The sequence below is a fragment of the Macrobrachium nipponense genome, chromosome 24 (assembly GCF_015104395.2).
Source record: "Macrobrachium nipponense isolate FS-2020 chromosome 24, ASM1510439v2, whole genome shotgun sequence".
Lineage (NCBI taxonomy): Eukaryota > Metazoa > Arthropoda > Malacostraca > Decapoda > Palaemonidae > Macrobrachium > Macrobrachium nipponense.
In genome coordinates, this window is record NC_061091.1 from 10,124,039 (window position 1) to 10,145,711 (window position 21,673).

At 34.2% G+C, this 21,673-nt stretch overlaps 1 protein-coding gene and 1 long non-coding RNA gene across 5 annotated transcripts in view; one reads left to right on the forward strand and one right to left on the reverse strand.

Annotated features, from left to right (window-relative positions):
- LOC135205440 (uncharacterized) overlaps window positions 1-21,673 on the forward strand; it is a 236,430-nt gene that overhangs the window by 160,071 nt on the left and 54,686 nt on the right. The gene's annotated exons all lie outside the window — the stretch shown is intronic.
- The window catches only part of LOC135205438 (toxin Tbo-IT2-like), a 311,351-nt gene continuing 307,138 nt past the window's right edge, over window positions 17,461-21,673 (reverse strand). For all 4 annotated transcript variants that reach the window (XM_064236029.1, XM_064236026.1, XM_064236021.1 and 1 more), the window contains one exon: window positions 17,461-20,633. In XM_064236029.1, coding sequence (XP_064092099.1) covers window positions 20,495-20,633 — 139 coding nt within the window. In that variant the 3' untranslated portion in view covers window positions 17,461-20,494. The remainder of the gene's footprint in view (window positions 20,634-21,673) is intronic.

The window sequence follows — 21,673 nt, forward strand, 5'->3', positions numbered from 1 at the left end:
GAGAATGGAATATAGGCAAGACAATAACGTTTTCATTCACATTTAAAGGAATTAGGTGAAAAGTTACGAAGAAATTAAGCTTTGACAAAGGGAGGTATTGGTCGAATTTTGAATTCTTCCTGCGGTCTCAAAATATTGGAAAGATGCATGTGAGTGGTGAATGAATAGGAAGTATATATATATATAATATATTATATATACATATATATATATATATAATATATAATATAATAATATTAAGATATATGATTATATATATTATTTTATTAATGGGTAAGGAATTGCATTTTGACGGTGTGAGAGTGTTCTGAAATAGAACACCATAATAAAATGCAACTTTCCAATAATTTGTTAACAAATACCTCAAAAATATCGGGATTTTGCAAGGGAGAGAAGTAAATGTGATGTCGACAGGAATATTTCACTTGAAAATAGATCTTGGGTGCAAAAAAATGATCTTATAAATCATTAGAAAATATAGGAATTTTAAAAACGAGAAGCATCGCCGATAGAGAGATATACCTTTGAAAAATCCCTGAACCAGATTTCGATCAATATGCGCCACGTAAAATGCATTTGGAAAAATTATTATTATTTTTTTTTGCAGTGGACAGCATTCCTGAAAATCAGAGGTCTAAACGCGCTCTCTCTCTCTCTCTCTCTCTCTCTCTCTCTCTCTCTCTCTCTAATTATGCAGTGTGAATATTAATTCACAAGGCATTTTTTCGAACCCTTGAATATTCCTAGTTCGATCATCCGTAGAGGTTCTCTCTCTCTCTCTCTCTCTCTCTCTCTCCTCTCTCTCTCTCTCTCTCTCTCTCAATGTGAATATTAATGCACTTGACAATGTGAGTCGATGAATGGATTTCTTCTCTCGTTGGCGCAAGTTGGTAGTATTAATATGTAGTCAACCATTTGTCTCTCCCTCTCTCTCTCTCTCTTTCTCTGCGTGTATGTGTATGTGTGTGTGTGTTACCGATTAACAGGTCAATCGAGTTCATTTTAGTGACGGGGGTTTCCATTTGGCTACAGAGTAAACGTGATATGACTTCCATTTCGCTTGCTGGATTCTGGGCCTGACATTTATGTCGAATCGGAAATTGGTGGACGACTTTGCTTGAAATATTTATTTAACAATATTTATTTTGTTATAATTATTACGAGCTTGATGTCGCTCTACGCTGCGCTGGAACCCGGCGCTGCCCGTCATGTCTCCCTACCTTCCTGACCTTCTACCTACCCCTCAGGAGGCGAGTTGGTGTGTCATTTCTTCCCTAACCTCTCGATCCCCTACCTACTCCTCTCCGGCAAACAAAAAAGATCCATTCAGATTTTATTATTATTATTATTATTATTATTATTATTATTATTATTATTATTATTATTATTATTATTATTAATTATTATTCAGGAGATGAACCCTATTCGTATGGAAGGAACAAGCCCACCACAGGGGCCACTGACTTGAAATTCGAGTTTCCAAAGAATATGGCGCTCGTGAGGAAGTAAGAAAAGGTCAAGAGAAATACAACATGAAGATATCTCGCTTATCAAAAAGAAAACATAAGTTAATAAATAGATAAGATGTATTACGATGCAAGCAGAATAGCTCCAGGGTAGTAATGCATTGCATCTTAGCTTGAATGGGAAACTGATGAAGAGATTGCTCTCAGGCGTGTGTTTAATTCTCTGATACTAAATTCTCGATATATATTGCATGTCACGGGGGTAGGTGTCGGTATATTTCTTCCTTTTATGCCCTCTGTGGGTATTTTTTAACATACCTCAGACATAATTAGCTATGGTGAATACAGACCTTACATGTAGCATTCATGAAGCTATTGTGCATTTAGGTCAAGGTCATGCTTACGGGTCAAAGGTTAGGTAAGGATGTGAGACTATGAGGGCATTTTGTTTCACAGACCAAATACCCTTTTCGTCTTCTTTTATGGTTAAATATTATTATATAGATATAATATATATATAATATATATATAAAATATGTTTTAGTATAGAATTAAATATAAAAATAAACAATTATTATATATATGTTGATATATAATATATATTAATTAATATATAGATATATATTAAATAAATAGAATATATATTTATAATAATATAATGTACACACACATATGTAGAATCTACTCGGTCACTTTTTGTGGCTATTACAATTGCATATATATATATATATATATATATATATATATATATATATATATATATATATATATATATATATATATGTATATAAAAGTATATATATAACATATATATATTTATAAATATATGTTGATATATATGTATATATACGATGATAGATATGCAATTGTATTTTCCTGGCATCCCTCGCCAGCAGATTAAGCGATTGGTTTTGACCTTAAGAAAAGAAGGTAATTTGTCATTTAGTGGGCATTTCTTCCCCCTCCAGGGGGTCCACAACCATTTACTAGGCACTCATGCGCCTCTACGAACGTTATTTGTATACCCTTACGTTGCCGACATTACTTGTGTGGGAGAGGTAACGGCCTCGCTTATTGTTGTGACTTTTTCATTGTGATAGTTTAGTTCATTAACGTTTAAATACCTTTGATGTTTTAAAACCTTAGCTCCATTATTATTTATGCAGATATCTTGGAACTTCATTTATATTACTATTGATATTGAATTTACCACTAAGTGAAATTTCAGTTATGTCGTATCAAAATAAAATAACAAAAGAACTCAGATTAAAAATTCTGAAGATTTTTTGCGTGAATATTTTCTTTCACTATTGACACAACCACTTCTGACTGGAAGACTTTCAATCCCGCACATTAACAACAAAGGCAAATTTTGCATGCCCGGTTTAGGAATTTGCAAAATCTGAACCCTCTCCCTCTGCCAAACTTGGGTCTTGTTTTGGGGGCCAATTAACTTGGGAATTTGGCTATGACGGGAAGCAGGAGGGGGGGGAGGGTAGGAAGGAATCCACAGGTGGTGGAGGGGGTGTGAGGGGGTCTTGTTTTCAAGAGCCTTTCGTTCCTTTTTTTTTTATAAGCTTAACCTTTTTCTGCATTTTCCAGCGTAAGCTGAATTGTTCCAAGCTTGAGGTTGATTGCCTCGTCTTTCAAATGTTTCATATTTAGATAATTGTTTTGGTAGGATATTTTATTTTTACCTGCTTTGGATCTGCTCCGTGAGACATTATGTTTCATTTAATCTGTGTTTGGAAGAACATCTTAGTTGATCATGGCATCTGACACATTTGATATATTACCAACCAGCTCTGAGATTATATATATATATATATATATATATATATATATATATATATATATATATGATATATATATAATATATTGTAATGTTTGTACTTTTAAGATATTAAGCGACACACACACATATATGTAATGTATTAATTTCTATATTTTCAAATATTAAGAAAAACGTCTAGACGTCAATCAGCCTCCCGTTAGCCTAATTTTATAATAAAAATATGCGCACATGTGTAAGTGGCTGATTGAACTAGGAGTGTAATCGAACGTATAACCTACATTCATTTATGTTTTGCACATCGCAACAAATAGAGGAAATGAGTACACGTAGTTTAAAGAAGTTTCTTTCTTTCTTCCCGAGAGAGACAAGGAAAAAAGTTTTTTTTTCTTAGGGGAAAAAATGACGGTAGGTAAGCGTGTCCTTGGTGTTACCTCAGACCTCCACACGTAGGAAATATAGTAATTTCCTCCTCCTCTCTTTTCACTCGACAAGACACGATGTTGGCCTTCTTCAGGAGCTTAGTAAACTTCGGAGAAAAGGAAAGATTTTTTTATTTTTTTTTTATCATTCTCTTTTTCTGTTCTTTTAAAGGTGTTGCCTTCTTGGTAGAAGGTGCGTAAGGTGTAAAGTTCTTCATTATTATTATTATTATTTTATTTATTATATTATTATTATTATTATTATTATTATTTGACTGTGAGAAATCCACAATGATGTGTAAGAAACCACAAGTGATTATTATATTATTAATTATTATTTTATATTTATTATTATTACTGGTGAAGAAACCCACAGTGAAGTTTGTGTAGATGTATATTATTATTATTAAATTATTACTGTTGGAGGAATCCACAATGAAGCCAAACCTTTCATCTAAAGCCAAACCTTACAGTTGAAGCTAAACTTTTGAGTTGAAACCAGACCCTTCTGTTGAAGCCAGACCTTTCAGTTCAAGTCAAACCTTTCAGTTGTAGCCAAATCTTTCTGTTGAATCCAGACATTTCAGTTGAAGCTAGAAGTCTTCGTTGAAGCCAAACCTTTTATAGAAACCAAACCTTTCAGTTGAAGCCAAACCTTTTCATAGTAACAAACCTTTCAGTTGAAGCCAAACCTTTCAATTGTAACCAACCTTTCAGTTGAAGCCAAACTTATCAAGTTAAAACCAGACCTTTAAATTGAAGACAGACCTTTGAGTCGTAGCCAAACTTTTCTTTTGAGCCCAGACATTTCAGTTGAAGCCAGGCGTCTCTGTTGAAACCAAACCTTTTAGTAGAAACCAAACCTTTCAGTTGAAGCCAAACCTCTCAGTAGAAACCCAAACCATTTAGTTGAAGCCTAACTTTTAAATTGAAGTCAGACCTTTCAGCTGAAGCCAGACCTTTCACTTGTAGCCAAACCTTTCAGTTGAAGCCAGACTTTCAGTTGAAGCCAGGCCTTCAGTTGAAGCCAAACCTCTCAGTTGAATTCCACTTTACATGCTTCTGATGACAAAGTTTGAAAGCCTTGTGTATTTGATGTGCTTCCAAGCAAAGCTGATTTGTAACCTCCAAGTTGAGAAATTGAATATAGGTTCATCCCTTTTTAGCTTTGTGCAAAGAAGAATATTATGCCGGCGTTGTCTGACCGTTGGCACTTTTTTTTCTGTCGCCCCCAGATCTTAAAAACTGGTAAGGCCAGAGGGCTGCAAATTGGTATGTTGAGCATCCACTCTCCAATCATCAAACATACCAAATTGCAGCCCTCTAGTCTCAATAGTTTTTATTTTATTTAAGGTTAAAGTTAGCCATAATCGTGCGTCTAGCAACGATTTAGGCCAGGCCACCACCGGGCCGTGGTTGAAGTTTCATGGGCCTCGCGCCCTTACAGCATTATACCGAGACCACCGCAAGGTAGATTTTTTTTCCGTGACCTTGATGATACGATGTATAGAAAACTCGATTGCGCCGAAGAAACTTTGGCGCATTTTACACTTGTTATTTCGTTTTTATTCAGATAGGTTGAGCGTAGGTTTTTTTTTTTTCTCGTTATCAAAAGGACCAAACATTTCATTTTTCCTTTCCGTATCTCACTTGATCACAGTTGACGAATCCAATTGTGTCCATTTTCATGTTGAGACACAATACGTTTTAAAGGGTTTTCGTCTTTGTAACTGACAGAATGGTGCTCGTTTTTGACCTCAGGTTGGAGGCGTTTGATTGAATGATAAAACGAAGATCATGTTGAGCAATTAGAACCTAAAACAGTTCGCCTTGTAATGTAATAATGTATTTATATTATTGTGTATTGCTTTATTAATTTCTCTTTGAAGTAATTAAGCCATTTGATCATTTTTGAAGCTAACCATTTTTAGTCTTTGATGTACCTAACTAGATTCTTCTCATATATTTCCATTAAAAAAAATCTTCGTTCTTTTATGTTAAATGACCAGTCACATCCTACCAACCATTCACTTTTATGTATAGTTTTACTTTTGTTTTTGATGCAATCGCGGTAAATGCATTTTAATTTATTTTACAACATGCACGGCGAATTACTTTTTTTCCAATTCTGCCCACAATCATAGCCACCAAACATAGTCAGAACGTTGTGTTTTGAAGTCGAAAAGCAGCTTTTGTGCCGTAAATTTGTCGTGATTAAAACACTTCTATATACCTTTTATTTCGAGTTACCGGCCTCCGCTATCCTACTCTCTCTCTCTCTCCGTACACTAGGATTGGGAATTGCAGTTGATTTGGAAATATTGTTGCGTACTCTCTCTCTCTCTCTCTCTCTCTCTCTCTCTCTCTCTCTCTCTCTCTCTCTCTCTCTCTCTCTGTTCACTGTAAAGCTGGAAATAGTGTTTGATTTAGAAATATTATTGCGTGCTCTCTCTCTCTCTCTCTCTCTCTCTCTCTCTCTCTCTCTCTCTCTCTCTCTGTGCACGCAGTCGAGTTGGAAACTGATATTGATTCAGAGATATTTTGCCTATTTCTCTCTCTCTCTCTCTCTCTCTCTCTCTCTCTCTCTCTCTCTCTTCTCTCTGTACGTAGTCGGATTGGAAATATCTGTTGATTTACAGATATTATTGAGTGTGCAGACTTAGAGGGTTTGTTTACATTGCTTAGATAAGCAGCAGTCGCCAGTCACCTCTTGACATAAATAAGGCCACATTTCCTCTGGATTTTTATGATTTTATTAAAATTATAACTTAATGTCTTTACTGGCATCATCTGAAGTGTGAGTTATATTTGGACCGCGAAGACAAACTGAAAGAATCACACTGTAAGGAAAGTATTTTTTATGGATGAAGTTGTGTTAGTGGATGTTTCTTCTTATTTATTAAACAAAGCCTCACTTTGCAAGAGTGTTGGGAGACTGTGAACTTCTCAGTTGGCAGAGAAAATCTGATAACTTGTTGCTGGTTACTTGATGCCAGTTACCTGACCTACCCTTGGTCAAATTTGTGTTAAAATCCACACGTCATATTTTGTTTTGTCTCCTAGTAAAGAGACACTAAAATAAATCCTTAACCTGGCTAAGACTGTTACGAGTTAGTGGGTTAAATGCTTTTTTAGACAAATGAAAATAGGGATTTATATATTTTACTAACCAGCTTGTCTCGAATTTTGGATCTTGTCATGTATACCTGTTGGATTAATAGAGTCCAAGTTACAGTTTTCTCTTATTAACATTTCCGTATTTTTAGTTGGAATTCAGCTTGTTGTAAGGAACTAAAAAGCCTCTGGCCGTGACATTTATTTGCAAGAGCGTTTGGAAGACTGCGAACCTCCCAAAAGGCTGAGTAACTTTTATTACTTGTTATAGATCATGAGGTCTACGTCTGTTCAGATTTCCGTCAAAATCCACTTGTCATTCTTAGCGTCATCTTCATAGTTTCTGTTAAACAGGCACTGAGATAAAAACATGACCAGGCAACCACTGTCAAGAATAAGTAGGCCAAATGATTCTTTAAATTCAATAAAAGAATGAGATGTATATATTCTTTAAACCAGTCGGTTAATCTGTCTCGAATTTTGGATCCAGTCCTGTACCTGTTGAATTATGACGAAGAAAGAGATTTCTGTATTTAACCAGTCAATGACTATAATTCGAATTTTGGTTTCCCGTCCTGTACCTGTTCGATTATGAAGAGTCAAGGTACATTTTCGTTATTAACATTTCCATGATTCGAGCTATAATTTTTCTTATTCTGCGAGGAGTCCAAGCTAATTTTTCTACTTTGTAACATTCACACTATTTAAGATGGAATTCAGCTTATTTTACAAAAAAAAAAAAAAAAAAAAAGGTCCGGTCATGACATTTACTCAACACCAAAAAAACGTTTTTCCAGGTCCAATTCCCTTCTCGATATTTTGTATGTTTGGCCGGAGATTTAGTGGCTGTGGAATCGAATACGAATGGTCAGACGAAAAAAAAGGTAAAAAGGTCGTACAATTCCAGACCCCATGTGGAAGATCATAAATCTGCGTGTGGGGGGCCTTATGCTGGTGGTTTTATACAGGATTTTGGGCCCAGAGTAAAACTACAGTATGGCACGAATGTTGTTTTAATTTTTGGATTTAACCTAAACGGGGAGTATCTTTACCCGTGAAGTTGCAATGAAAGGAGGAAATAACTCTTTTGTACTGGATGAGTTTTCTTTCTTGGATATTGTTTGTTTCTTTAGTTTATGCAAACAGCTTTATATCTTTGCCAGTGAAGTTGCTCTCGAGGAAGGAAGGAGTTAATAGCTTTTGCATTGGATGAGTTCTGTAACTTGATATATTTTCGTATATTATTTTTTTTTCCGTTTCATGCAAACGACTTTTTCTACATGTCTAAATTCTGATTGATGGCCATATTGTAGTGGAGATGTCCTGATGTCATTTATGTACTTCTTTAACAATAAATTTGCTCAATATATTCATGGTAATACTTTGATTAATAAACCTCTCCCCTGTCAGAGCAGCCGCCTACTTTTCTAAGACGTTCTGAAATTGGTGTCAGGCGAAGATCCAGGCAGCTGACAGTATTTTCACGCATACGTATTGTGTAGTATTTGGCCATTTAAGGGCTAAACATATATAATATATATATATATATATATATATATATATATATATATATATAATACTATATATATTTATATATATATATATATATATATATATATATATATATATATATATATATATATATGTATATATATAGTATATATTGCTACGTGTGTCGATGGAAGGTAGACTTCGACTTACCTTGTTGCAACATCGACGCTCGTAGAAAAAGAGGGAATTTGTGTCATTTAAGCTTAATTTAGAACTTTGAGAGAAATTCACTGTCTACCTTGATTAGTTATAATTACACCAGTTCAGAAGAGTAGCGCAAGGAGGCTGTAAAACTTGCTCCTTAAAGCATACAGATTATACTCTTGAGAGAACCTCTCAAAAGAGCCTTAATAAACTCTAAGGACAATACGGATTACGTTACATAGACAAGTACAGTGCCACAGTTATACAGATTATATCCTTAGGATATCTTCTCAAAGTTGATTGATGAAGGATGAGGCACCGCGGGACAGTAGAGTGACAGCGGTACGTACACCTATCCTGCAATATGGAGATGTAAACGATCACTTCGGGTTGCTACGGTTGTTTACTTAGAGTGCTATAGGCTGAGAGAGGAGTCAGCCAAGATAGAATATAATGCAAACTGGATTACCACATATGAGCAATTTAACAAGTAACATTAGCATCAATTCGTTAAGGCCTTTCAGAGGATTTCAAGGGATGAAACGAGCCAGTTGGAAGTTTCGTCATGAGGGACGACATCAACTGGATCAGTCATCACTAGACTGAGTTGATCTCTGTGGGTGGCCAGCTTGCTGGCTCGGCATGGCGTCTGTTTCTGTTATAGCTCTACCCATACTGCTTCTTCTTGACCTCTGACCTCCTCCTTCTATGCATTACCGTCCCCAGGATTTTGGTTTGGCTTGGGTCCAAAGAAGCGCGAATGTTGTTCGACGTGCCTTTGGCAATTCAGGTATCTTATGCCCTTGTTGTTTGGTTTGCCTGGAAGAGGAGAGCATCTCGGCACAAGGGCGAAGTCACCAGGGAGTTGGGACAATTGAGAGGTCGTCAAGAGGGAGAGAGGTCAAGGTCGGATAATGGTCATAATGAATGGATAAGTGTAACAACTTGTGGTCCATCCAGGCTTACTTGTTTCTCTGTGGGCTGCAGGATTCTCCCGCGATATGTGCTTGTTAGGAAAGTCAAATGTTGAAAAGCAGAGGGCTTCATAAAATACTCTTTAAAAATTATGTATATGTGCGTGTGTGGCAGTAAATTGTGAACTCAGGGATTTCACGAAATCCTTGAGGTGTTCTGTGAAGTCGTGAATATCACCAATTCACTTAGGAACATTACGATCCCCGAGGGGCTAGTACTGAACAACGCGTAACTGTGATTCATCTACAATGTTTCGCCGTGTTTAGTATTAGCCCCTTGGTGATCAAATGTTCCTAAGTGGATTCGGGATTTCACGAATTCCCTGAAAACCCCTGAAATCCCTGTTTTCACAATCTTACTGTAACATGCGTATGTACTATGTATGTATCTATATCAGCCATGTCTGAATTCGTTAGTTTTACTCATGCTTGCTTGCTTTCTTGAAACTTCAGTCTCTCAATAGGATGAAACCGCTATTTTATTTCAAGGGTCTCTTTACTATTATGTGAAATATTCTCTGTCCTCTACTTGGCCTTCTTCGTGTTCTTACTATAACTGGAATAATTTTCACGAGGTATGTGAGGTTAATCCTGATAATTCGGCCTGTTTTCTTACTTTTTTTTCAGAGGGCATTGGGTTGATTGCTAAAAAATGGCCTTTGCTCTTAGCAAAAGATGTTTTTAACCGCACCACCTAATACCTCTTTTACTGTTACGTATATTTGTGTATGCTTCTCTAAAGTTCGTGATGCTCTCAGTGCCGCCTTAAGAGTAAGAAAAAATGACCGGAGAGTCCTCTCCAGTCTATGTTCCCCTACGAGCTTAGTCTGAGCCTTCAAATGCGATCAACACCCTCTTTTAATATCCCGTTATTTACTGTTCTGCTTTTTCTCCTGCTTCGGGAAGATACTTATGTTGTGTAATTGGTTTCGACTGGTTTTAACCCAGTTCATTCAAACGTAAGGAGATTAAGCTTTGTAGGGGTTGAAATGCATTCTTGGAAAAGCAGAGAGGGTCCTTGGTGAAAGCTTGAATATTTATTACGGATGTAGCTAGTTATTTGAAGATATGTCTCGGATTTTTCTATTACACATGTTATGTAGCGTAAGAATATTAGTATTCATATGTACCAGTTTCATACAAAATAAAACACTTATGGTAGCAATTATAAATCTAAAGAATTGAATCTAATGATGTCCATTTTTTTCTTTCTCTGAACCCACCCACTATTAAGGGAACTGCCTTCTCCTGTATAATTGCACCCCACCACAGTTGTCTAACTACCAAGTTCTTAATTCACTGCTTAGTTCATTAATGGCTTATTGAGGTATATACTAATGTATCTAAAGTATTCTGGCTTGTTTTGGAAGAATGCCCAGCTCCTGCTTAGTGCTAACACACACACACACACATGTATATATGTATGTATGAATGCATGTGTATACATGTGCACACATATGTGACATATGTATGCGTGTATGTATGTATGTTCATGAACAAAGTTACAGCCAGGAAGGAAAACTGAAACACTGGAGATGCCAAGTACTTTCGTCACATTACTAAGACGTGGTCACACCAACTAAAGAGATACAGAAGCAAGGGCCTATATATTATATATATATATATATATATATATATATATATATATACATTATATATATATATATATATATATATATATACAGTGGGTATAAGTCCTGAGGGAATACAGAAAGGTTGGGAGGTCACAGAAATGTCGGTGGATTAACATTGAAATCTCCTTATTGGTAATCCTCTTTATTCTATCTTGCATTTCTTTATGAAACACGATTTATGACTGGGTCAATAGAAAATCACCCTTGACCTTAAAATGATTCACCCAGGTTAACTGAATCAAAACAATGTAAAAAGGTTCTTTCTGAGCCTTTGTGTTATTTTAATCTGGTGTTCAATTCTTTACTGGTCTGACCTGTAAAAGAAATCACAATCCGCGCATGGAATTTTGTATACAATATTGCTATCTTTTCGGTGGCTATTTTTTATAAGCATTTTTTTTATATTTTTATATGTGAAGGATACATTTGTATTAAAAAAATAAAAAAATAAAAAAGTTTTACAGCTTCAGATCAAATAAAATGTGACAAAGGGTGTTTGAGGACTTCTTCTTTTTTCGATTTTGAGGACACTTCTTTTTTCCGATTTTCCATAGGTCTTAATAGGTTTATTGTGACAAAAATCCATAATATGGTTTGGAAAGCATAGATCTTTTCCTATTTTTCTAATGTTTTTGAATTCGGGATCTAAAAACTCAGGACTGACTATTTGCAAGGCTCAAAGAAACAGTGATGAAAAAACTTATATTTTTATATTTATTGCGAATAGACAATCCTGAGTTTTTAGATCAAGAATTCAAAAACATCAGCAAAAAAGGAAGATATTTATGCTTTCCGACCAAAATTATGGATACTAGCAAATTTGGGGGGTGGTTGGGTGGGTAGGATGAAAACCCATTATAAACCATCTCAGGGGTCCCCACTATAACCCTGCCAAGTTTTATGCCCATCGGACCAGCCGTTTGGCCGTGATTGAATGACAGACGGACGGACAGACATAACTCCCATTATAGTAATATTTGTTACAATAAAGCTACTAAAACCTTCTACGGAAAATCGTAAAGGAAGTAGGGTCTTCAAACATGTTTGCCACATTTGATTGGATTTGAACCATTTTAAAAATTGTTTAATATTAAACAGATGTATCCTTCACATATAAAAATCTAAGAAACATGCTTATAAAAAATAGCCCCCCCCAAAATTAGTCATATTGTATACAAAATTCCATGTAATATGGATTGCGATTTATTTTACTTAGGTGAGACCAGTAAAGAATTGAACACGAGAGTGAAACAGCACAAATACTCAGTAAGAACAGGTCAGACTAATAATGCTCTGTTTTTACATTTAAGTGAAAAGTCCCACAGAATACATTAGACGCAAAGCCAGATATTGTCATGTTGTAAGGAAACTAATTCCAGGAAATTGTAATGTAAGTCAAGGATGATTTATCTCCGCCCGGTCATAAAACGTCTGTTCCAGAAGGAATTGAAAGATAGAATAAAGAGGATTACCAGTAAGTAGATTTCGATGTTAATCCGTCGACCGTTTTGTGACCTCCGGCCTTTCTGTATTCCCTCGGGACTTGTACTCACCATATATATATATATATATATATATATATATATATATATATATATATATAATATATATATATATATTAACACACACACAAACACATTTACATAGTATATATATATATATATATATATATATATATATATAAATATATATACTATATATATATATCATTTAATATATCTTCTGTATGTCTTTAGTTGCTGTGACCATGTCTTGGTAATAAGACGAAAGTACTTGGCATCTCCAGTGTTTCAATTTTCCTTCGTGGCTGTAACTTTGTTTATATAATCATCACGTTTTTAATTTTTCGTGATTTAAAACCAAACATGAATGTGTATATATATCTGTTATTTTCTTCTCTAATTTCTGACTTGCTTATGGCACATTAGATACCGTATGTAAGTTCTTACTTTCAGTTTTAGGTTTTTAGAAGAAAACCAATTCCTCTCAATTTTTCGAAATCAGATTTTTCCTCCTACCTTGGATGCATTAACGTTTAGATTATCAATGATCGATTTTACTAATGTTATACTGTTGTCATTTTACGGTAAAATATTCCCCGAGAAAGATAACTGATCCTTTCTGTTATAAATGGAAAATTGCTTTTATTTTGCACGTTTCGGAAGAATAAATAGCTGACTTATTTTATTTTGTATGTTTTGAAAAGGTAAATAGAAAACTTATTTGATTTTGTATGTTTTGAAAAGGTAAGTAGAAAACTTATTTGTATGTTTTGAAAAGGTAAATAGGAAACATATTTTATTTTGTATGCTTTGAGAGCGTAAATAGAAAACTTATTTCATTTTGTATTTTTTGGAAATGAATAGGAAACCTATTTTATTTTGCATGTTTTGAAATAATAAACATGATTTTTTTTATATTTCGGATCCTGAAATAGATTGAAAGGATAAATAGAAAACTTATTTTATTTTGTATGTTTTAAAACAATAAATAGAAAGCTGATTTTATTTTTTATCTTTTGAGATAATAAATAGAAAACTTATTTTATTATGTTTGTTTTGAAAGAATAGAATAGGTACAAAATTTATTTTTATTTTGTATGTATTAAAAGAATAAGTAGAAAACTTACTTCGTATATTTTAAATGAGTGAATAGAAAATTTATTTTGTTATGCGTGTTTTGAAAGAATGATTTGAAAACTTATTTTGTATGTTTCGAAAGTACAGATATGTTTTGAAAGCTCAAATAAAAACTTAATGTATTTTTTATGTATTGAAAGACTAATTAGAAAACTTTTATTTTGTATATTTTAAATGAGTGAATGGAAAACTTATTTTATTTTGTATCTTTCGAATGAGTGAATAAAAAAACGTTATTTTATTTTGTATGTTGTAAAAAAGTGAATAGAAAACTTAAAGTATTTTGTATGTTCCGAAAGAGTAAATAAAAAAACTGATTTTATTTGGTATGTTTCGAAAGTGAAAAAAAACTTATTTTATTTTGTATATTTTAAAGGGTGAATAGAAAAGTGAAAGTATTTTGTATGTTCTGAAAGAGTGAAAAAAACATATTTTATTTTAGATGTTTCGAAATACTAAATAAAAAAAACTTATTTTATTTTCTATTTTTCGAAAGATCAAATGGAAAACTTAATTAGTATGTTTTGAAAGAATAAGTAAATCGTTTCAATCGAAGGCAATTTTCTGAAAGCATTTTAGAAATATTGGGCTCCTGGTACCCATCGCTCCTTAAAATGGAAAGTCCTTCGTTGTTTACACCTGTCCGACTCCCCTCTTGGGAAACAATAGTCCCGCGCTTTTGTTTATAAAAGAGAGGAGGAGCTTTCGTTGCCTCATCGTTGACTTTCTCACCTCGACACGACCTGGGTCCATCCGCCTAATTCTCATCTCATCGTAGGGAGTGGGGAGGGTGGGGGGGGGGATTTTAGTGCACCCCACACTGTAAGAATTACCTAGGGTGCTCCGTGGCTGTAACCCCTTTCATTCCTTTTTTTGTACCTCCGTTCATATTCTATCTTTCTCACTTACCTTGACCCTCTCATAAAAGTGATTTCTTAGGGCAACTGCGATGTCTTCTTCCTGTTACACCTTTTAAAACCATTTTACTCTCAATTTCCCTTGCACCGCTGAATGACCTCATAGGTCACAGCGGTTGGCCTTTGGCCTAAACTTTAGATTCTATTCCATTCCTATTTTTCTTCTCTAGGTCTTGGTGATGCAGAAAAGTCTTGTTTTTTGGGTCTTACAGTCTTGTCACTGGGTCTTTATAGAGACTGCTTCAATAGACATGTTTCACTCCATGCTTAGGTGGATCTGCTTAGTTCTCCGTGACCTGAGGCGTTGTATCAAGTAGTGAAACAATCTACCCTATTTACCCATCGATAACGAAGTTAGTTTCTCTTGTAGTTTTTGAGATGTATTTGGATTTCAATCTAATTTACTTCATTCAGCGAATTTACAGTTTCTTATGTTAACGCCTTAAGGTTTGCAGTGTCTTAAGTTAGCGACTTAAATCTAGTTCCCGGCTGGGTAACACAAGGAATAATCGTGCAATCCTGCATTCTTGCGCTTCTGATATTGCAGTGTATGCAACCTTGATTTGAAGAGCTTTTTAAGAGTAAATTGATTTGTCTCTGTACTTGTGACGGTATCACCTCTCTGTTGAGAATATTTAAGATTATATGTAGATCTTCGGACTATTTTAGGTTTTTTTAATTGGCTTACACTTTTTATTAAAAAAAACACAGAGTATGTTTTTGTATTTACAGGAAATACAGCATGTAAAATTTACGGTAAAAAGTTGCCTCATACAATGGTTAACATTCATATGCTAAAGAAGGTCGTTCTTTGTTTTATTGCCTCTGGCCTTGTTGTAGGAGTTATACTCTGCTCCTCATTATAAATTCAAGCCTTCCTTTTGTATAATTAGAGGTGAACATAACCGTAAGATTTGAGTTGGAGGGTTTTCTGTATATAATCATTTAGCATTTATGCTCTTAAAGGACTTAATATGATATGGGAACGGCGTTTAAAACCTTATCAGCGTTCAGCCGTTTAATTCTTTATGCTTTGCAGAGGAATTATCTTTGGAATTAAAGTTATTTTAAGAAAAATTTAATTTTTCTGTCCAAATTTAGAAGTCCTTGATTTAATCTCCGCGAACTACTTTTCATTAACATCCATTATTACGTCAGTAAATATCTCCATGTTATCTTTTTTATTGTGTTATTTATATCTCTCCCTCCTCCTCAGTTTTTGCTTTTTACTGAATGAACATATATTTCTTACTGCTCTATTTTTTTCATGTTTTTTATCAAAGCAATGAATAAAACCACATGCATCAGTTGCAATCAACTTTGAGCAGTTGGCTGGTAATGAGATATATAATTGTTCTTAGTGTATCTGTAGTTTTGCTTAATTTTCCTGTTGACCAATTTCTCTCTTGACTATCTATGAATCTATTAACATTCTTATGCTTACAGAAATATAAAAAGTTTCCCAAGTCTTTTTGTCGTCATCACCGTGCTCAACATTCATTCATTTTATACGTTTTCACCGAATGGCTTCATCATCCATTCACTTTCTTATGCCATTTGGCTTTATAACGTTACTCCTGAATATTTTCTCAGTAAAGTGAAAGTATATTTCTTTTGTCGCAAGAGGAATTCATCTCTCACTCGTTTTATCCTTTGGTGTTTGAAAGACAATATAGTTTGCTTTGTTTAAAAATGTGCATTTTTTATTTATTCTTACCATTTACGTTTTATCTCCCTCCAGTTTGCTCAGAATAAGGGTCAGATTTTTTGTTCTGCAAATGGACGTAAGTTAATTATCTCATCCTTATGCTAGTAAACGGTTTACAGAACTGTAAGGAATTATGTTAATGGACTCAGTTTTAACTTCCCTCCGATTACCTTTCATTTACATATTTGATAGAACCGCTCCTGAATTATGTTCCTTTGAAAGATATTATAGATATATATATTTTCTTCGTTATTCACTCAGTATTCTAAAGGGGTTTTCAGAATATGTCCTTTCTTTTTATAAGTAGGACACATAGGTAATAATGTATTTAGGTTACTTTGTGACTCTTGCACTGGTTCATGTCACAAACATTTTAACTAATTTGCTGTTTTTATGCATATCAAGACATTTTCTGATTAAAATATATGTTATTTCTGAACCCTCTAACAATAGTTTTTTTTTTTTTCTTACTAAAATATCTGTTAATTCTGAACCCTCTAACAGTAGAGTTTTTATTTTATTTTATAAAATATATGTTTAATTCTGAACCCTCTAACAATAGAGGTTTTTTTTTTTATAAAATATCTGTTAATTCTGAACCCTCTAACAATAGAGGTTTTTTTTTTTTTTTATAAAATATCTGTTAATTCTGAACCCTCTAACAATAGAGGTTTTTTTTTTTGATAAAATATCTGTTAATTCTGAACCCTCTAACAATGGAGGTTAATCAAGTTTTTTTTTTTATCTTAATCTGTGAAGAAATCATCATTTACCTTGTGCTTTTGGAAGAGGACGCATCTCATATGGCATTCCTGATTCTATTCTTGCTTAAAACATTGTCTTTGTAACATCAAGTTGGGTCAGTAACTCTTTTAATGGTGTCGTAAACAATTGGTCTGTATTTTCATGTGTATATATATTATATTATATATTATATATATATATTATATAATATATATATATATATATGATATATATATATATATATATATATATATATATATATTATATATATTGTTACTATCTAACGTAGGCATTCTCAATTCAAAACTTCACTAAGGGAAGAAATAACTCGCTAGGATCATTCAATAAAACCATCTTCAGATCAATTTTTATTTTTAGATTAACACTGATAATATACATCCTCATAATAACAATCATGACTTACTGAGTTGGTCATTAGCATAATGATATGTTAATTTGATGTTTGTATTTCATCCTCTTATGTTTTTATTAAGTCTGTTGGTTGTGATCAGGTGTTGTTACTCTTATTATTAATTTATTTATTATTGTCGATTGGAGGGGCTATATTATGACAAACTTTCTTAGAATCAGACTAATTACTAAGCTACTAAGGCAGAAGTTAGAATTAGCCAAGCGATTCTTTATGTTGTTGGACTTATTGTAAGAATTATGCCATAATCAGTTGTTGGTTGACAAAGAAATAACAACTGACGAACAAATAAAAGTAATCAAGACAAAGAATCAGAATTATAGTGGAGAATGATGTCGTCTTATCTACTATGTGATGATAAGTCAGACCTTCCATATATTTTTTTTCCATTTAAAGTATCATCAAAGAGAAGGGCAGTTATCTCAGGAAGAGAATGAGTATTCTTGATAGGAAGGAGTAGCACTGTTTATCTGGGTATCCGATACGGGGAAAGTATTTATAGGACAAAAGGCTTATTCATTGAGGTGGAAATTCTCCAAGAATATTTTCCAAAGGTGGGTGACGATTAAGATATAGTCTTATAAGAAAAAGAAATGCGTAGAAGAATATTGTCCTATCATTCTAAGTACTAAAAAGACTTTAGAAAAAAAAACAGGAAGTTTATTTGTTTTTAATGTAATCATTTGAGTTTCATTCAATCCATCACAAAATTCTTCTTCACCGACACCAATTTTCATTCTAAATTGCCGATTTCTTGCAGGAAAATTCTCATGATAACATCTGAAGCTGTCATTTCTTTCGTTTTTATGTAGGATGTATTACACACTGGCTTCGAAAAGATGGTAGAGAAACAGTATATAAATCTGGTTTTGACCACGAAGAATATCTTAGGTTTTGCTCAGTCAATGCACAGTCTGTGTTTGTGTATAAGTAATGAGATAGCATCTCCTTCTGGTTACAGATTACTGTAGACTGACAGCGAAGTTAATTACTGAGGTATTTGGTGATATTTTCAGTAATGTACAGTGATAGTAATTACTAAAGGTCCTATTTTTTTTATTTCATGTGATTGTTTACTTGTGAAGGAACCAAAGAGTTATTTATTCAACGTCTGGATGAAGACCTCCTTCCACTTATAATCCATCTCTTTAGATGCTGTCATGAAGAGTCTGATAGATAAGACGATAATTGTTATTATACAGATGCCAAATAGATTTTTAATTCATAAGAGATGGTCATTTCCTAAATCTAGGACACACTGTGAGGACTAATTGACACACCCCGTTTAGAAGTCGAATTTCTACGCCGAAATAAATAGATGTAGGCATGCATTGACTAATATGTATTTAATATATATATACGTACGATATGTAGTGCTTTTTTGTACCTACCGAAGACACAGCATCTACCTGCCGCAAGAAAAACAATATAGCTAAAGAGAGAGAGAGAGAGAGAGAGAGAGAGAGAGAGAGAGAGAGATTATGCAGTGCATTCTATATTGTTTGTGTGTTTGTGTTCTTAAGTAGCAAAGGTTCAGTTTTATTTTCGGGAGCACTGATAGGTAGGTAAACGGTTTGTTTCTCTAATTTTCTTTTATTTTCGTTCCTATTGAAAAGAAAAAGTTCTACTCTCAGAAGATAAGGGGAAAGTAAGGGCCTGGAAGACTTCGGGAAAGGTGGGAGAGACATTGCATGTGTTCATTTTGTGTTCACACTTTCTTTGAGTTCACTCTGAGTTAATTTTGAGTTCACTCTTCAAGTTCACTCAATGAGTTCACTTTAAAGTTCTCTCTCTGAGTTAACTCTGAGTCCATTCTTTTTTTTTTCTTTTTGGTTTGTTAAGGTCTCTTAGGTTGAATGCCCTGGTTGACTTCATTCGAATTGAAGGATTGATGCCTGTGAGTTTAAGATCAGTAGGCTTCAGTTTGAATTTAAAATCAATAAATTCAACTTGGAGTTAAGATCAATAAATTCAGTTTGGATTTTTAAGATCAATAAATTCAATTTGGATTTAAGCTCAGTAAATTCAAATTGGATTTAACATCAGTAAATTCAATTTGGATTTAAGGTCAGTAAATTCAATTTGGATTTAACATCTGCAAATTCAATTTGGATTTAACATCAGTAAATTCAATTTAGACTTAACATCAGTGAATTCAAGCTTGGATTCAAGATCAGTCAATTCAGTTTGGATTTAACATCAGTAAATTCAAGCTAGGATTCAAGATCAGTAAATTCAATGTGGATTGAAGATCAGTAGATTGAGTTTGAATTTCCGAACGTGAATAGCAAGATTCACATTGGAATGTTGGTTCTCATTAACAATGCATAGGCTGGTTTTGATTGAATTTGAAATTTGGTAAAAATTAAAAGTGGATATTTGGAAGCTAAATTTTCCATTCATTTTCATGGGTATGAAATAGTTTTATTTTATTTTATTTGGGAGTGTGGGCTGGTGTTTTCAGTGGCATTCTGCCGAGTGTGGAAAGGAGGGGGAATAGATTTCCAGATCTTTCTCTGATATAGTCTTGCTACCTGCTTGGGGAGGAAGAGGAGGAGGAGGAGGAGAGAGAAAAGGAGTCTGGAAGACATCATGGAATGTCAAGGGTGTTAATACAATAACCTAAATGTCTTACATCCTGAAGTATGTGGGTTGGAGAAAAGAGGAGGAGGAGGAGGAGGAGGAGGAGGAGGAGGAGGAGGAGGAGGAGGAGGAGGAGGAGTGTCAAGGGTTTTAATACAATGATCTAAATGCCTTACATCCTGAAATATGCGGGTTAGAGGAGGAGGAGGGGGAGGCAGAGGCAGGAGGGAGAGCAGGAATGAGGAGAGGAGGAAGAGGAGTCTGGAAGACATCATGGAATGTCAGGGGTGTTGATACAATAAACCTAAATGTTTTACATCCTGAAATATATTTATGGGTTGTTTGTAAACTCAAGAAGAGAGGGAAATCGAATGTCTTATTTCCCAAGTTGCTGGAAAAGACCCATCCTTTGGCACCTGCAGTTGGTCCCCCAGAGGTTGCACCTGCAGGAAGAGCTGTTGCAGCAGGCTTGGGGACGGTGTGTGCAAGCACCGCCCCTGGGGATGCAAGATCGCCTGGGGAACGCAGGGGAGAGGAGAGAGTTCAGGTTAGTCATGGCAAGAAATGATAGCAGGATCTCTTATTGTAATGTATGTTCAAAAAAGCTTGTTATATGATTCAAGACATTCACATTTCACTATAATAACAATATCTTTAATAGTTTTAACAGTATCTTAGTAATTAATTTGACTTCATCAGAGAAAGCAAAAGGAAACTGACAAATGAAGACCAGATACCAAGTCAGACATATGAAATCTCAGAGACATAGTTGGAATAATTGGAATATTAAAGAAAAAAACACGCATCATTAGTAAGAAAAAATGTCAAGTACATTCAACAAGAGACAAAAAGACAAAAAAAAAAAAAAAATAATAATCAGGTCAAAAGTGTTCACTCAGAAGTATATATATTTGTGAGAGGAATTATCATGCTTTATGAAAGGTCAATATGCATGGAAAAGTGCAGAGTAATTAAACAGAAAAATAAAGTTTAAGTGCAACTTACCTGTTAGTGTGTCGGTTTTTTGAGACAGGGAATGGACTCATGCCTTTCTCTCTCTTACCTAGTCCCAGTAGCAGTGAGTACAGTCCACCATGTGCTGTCAGGTTCATAAAATCCCCGACAATAGAGAGATCCCTGCTAGATGCTAAATGGACTTCATAAAATAAGAATACTCTTCTTTCCTGATGGTAAAAGCTTAAGGTATTTCAGTGGAGGTATCTGATTTCTTTTTGTGGTCTATAGTCATGATCTGTCATCTATGTACAGTAAGTGTGAAATGTAAAATATACTTTAGTCACCCATATGGAAATATATTATTGCTGTTCTGTTTTTCTTTATTATTTAAACCATGTACAATTGGTATTTAAGTAAAGCAGTGACCAGTGACCATATCATCTTATCTTCCAAATGTACTATTGCAAGTTTATGTCCAAGAAGTGCTCAGAAGAAAGCCAGTAAAAAATGAAGCTGCACTTGCTTCATTTTTCCTCATTAATATTCCTTGAAGTTTGGCACTTATTTTTCTTAGTTTTGGTACAGAAGTTATTTTATT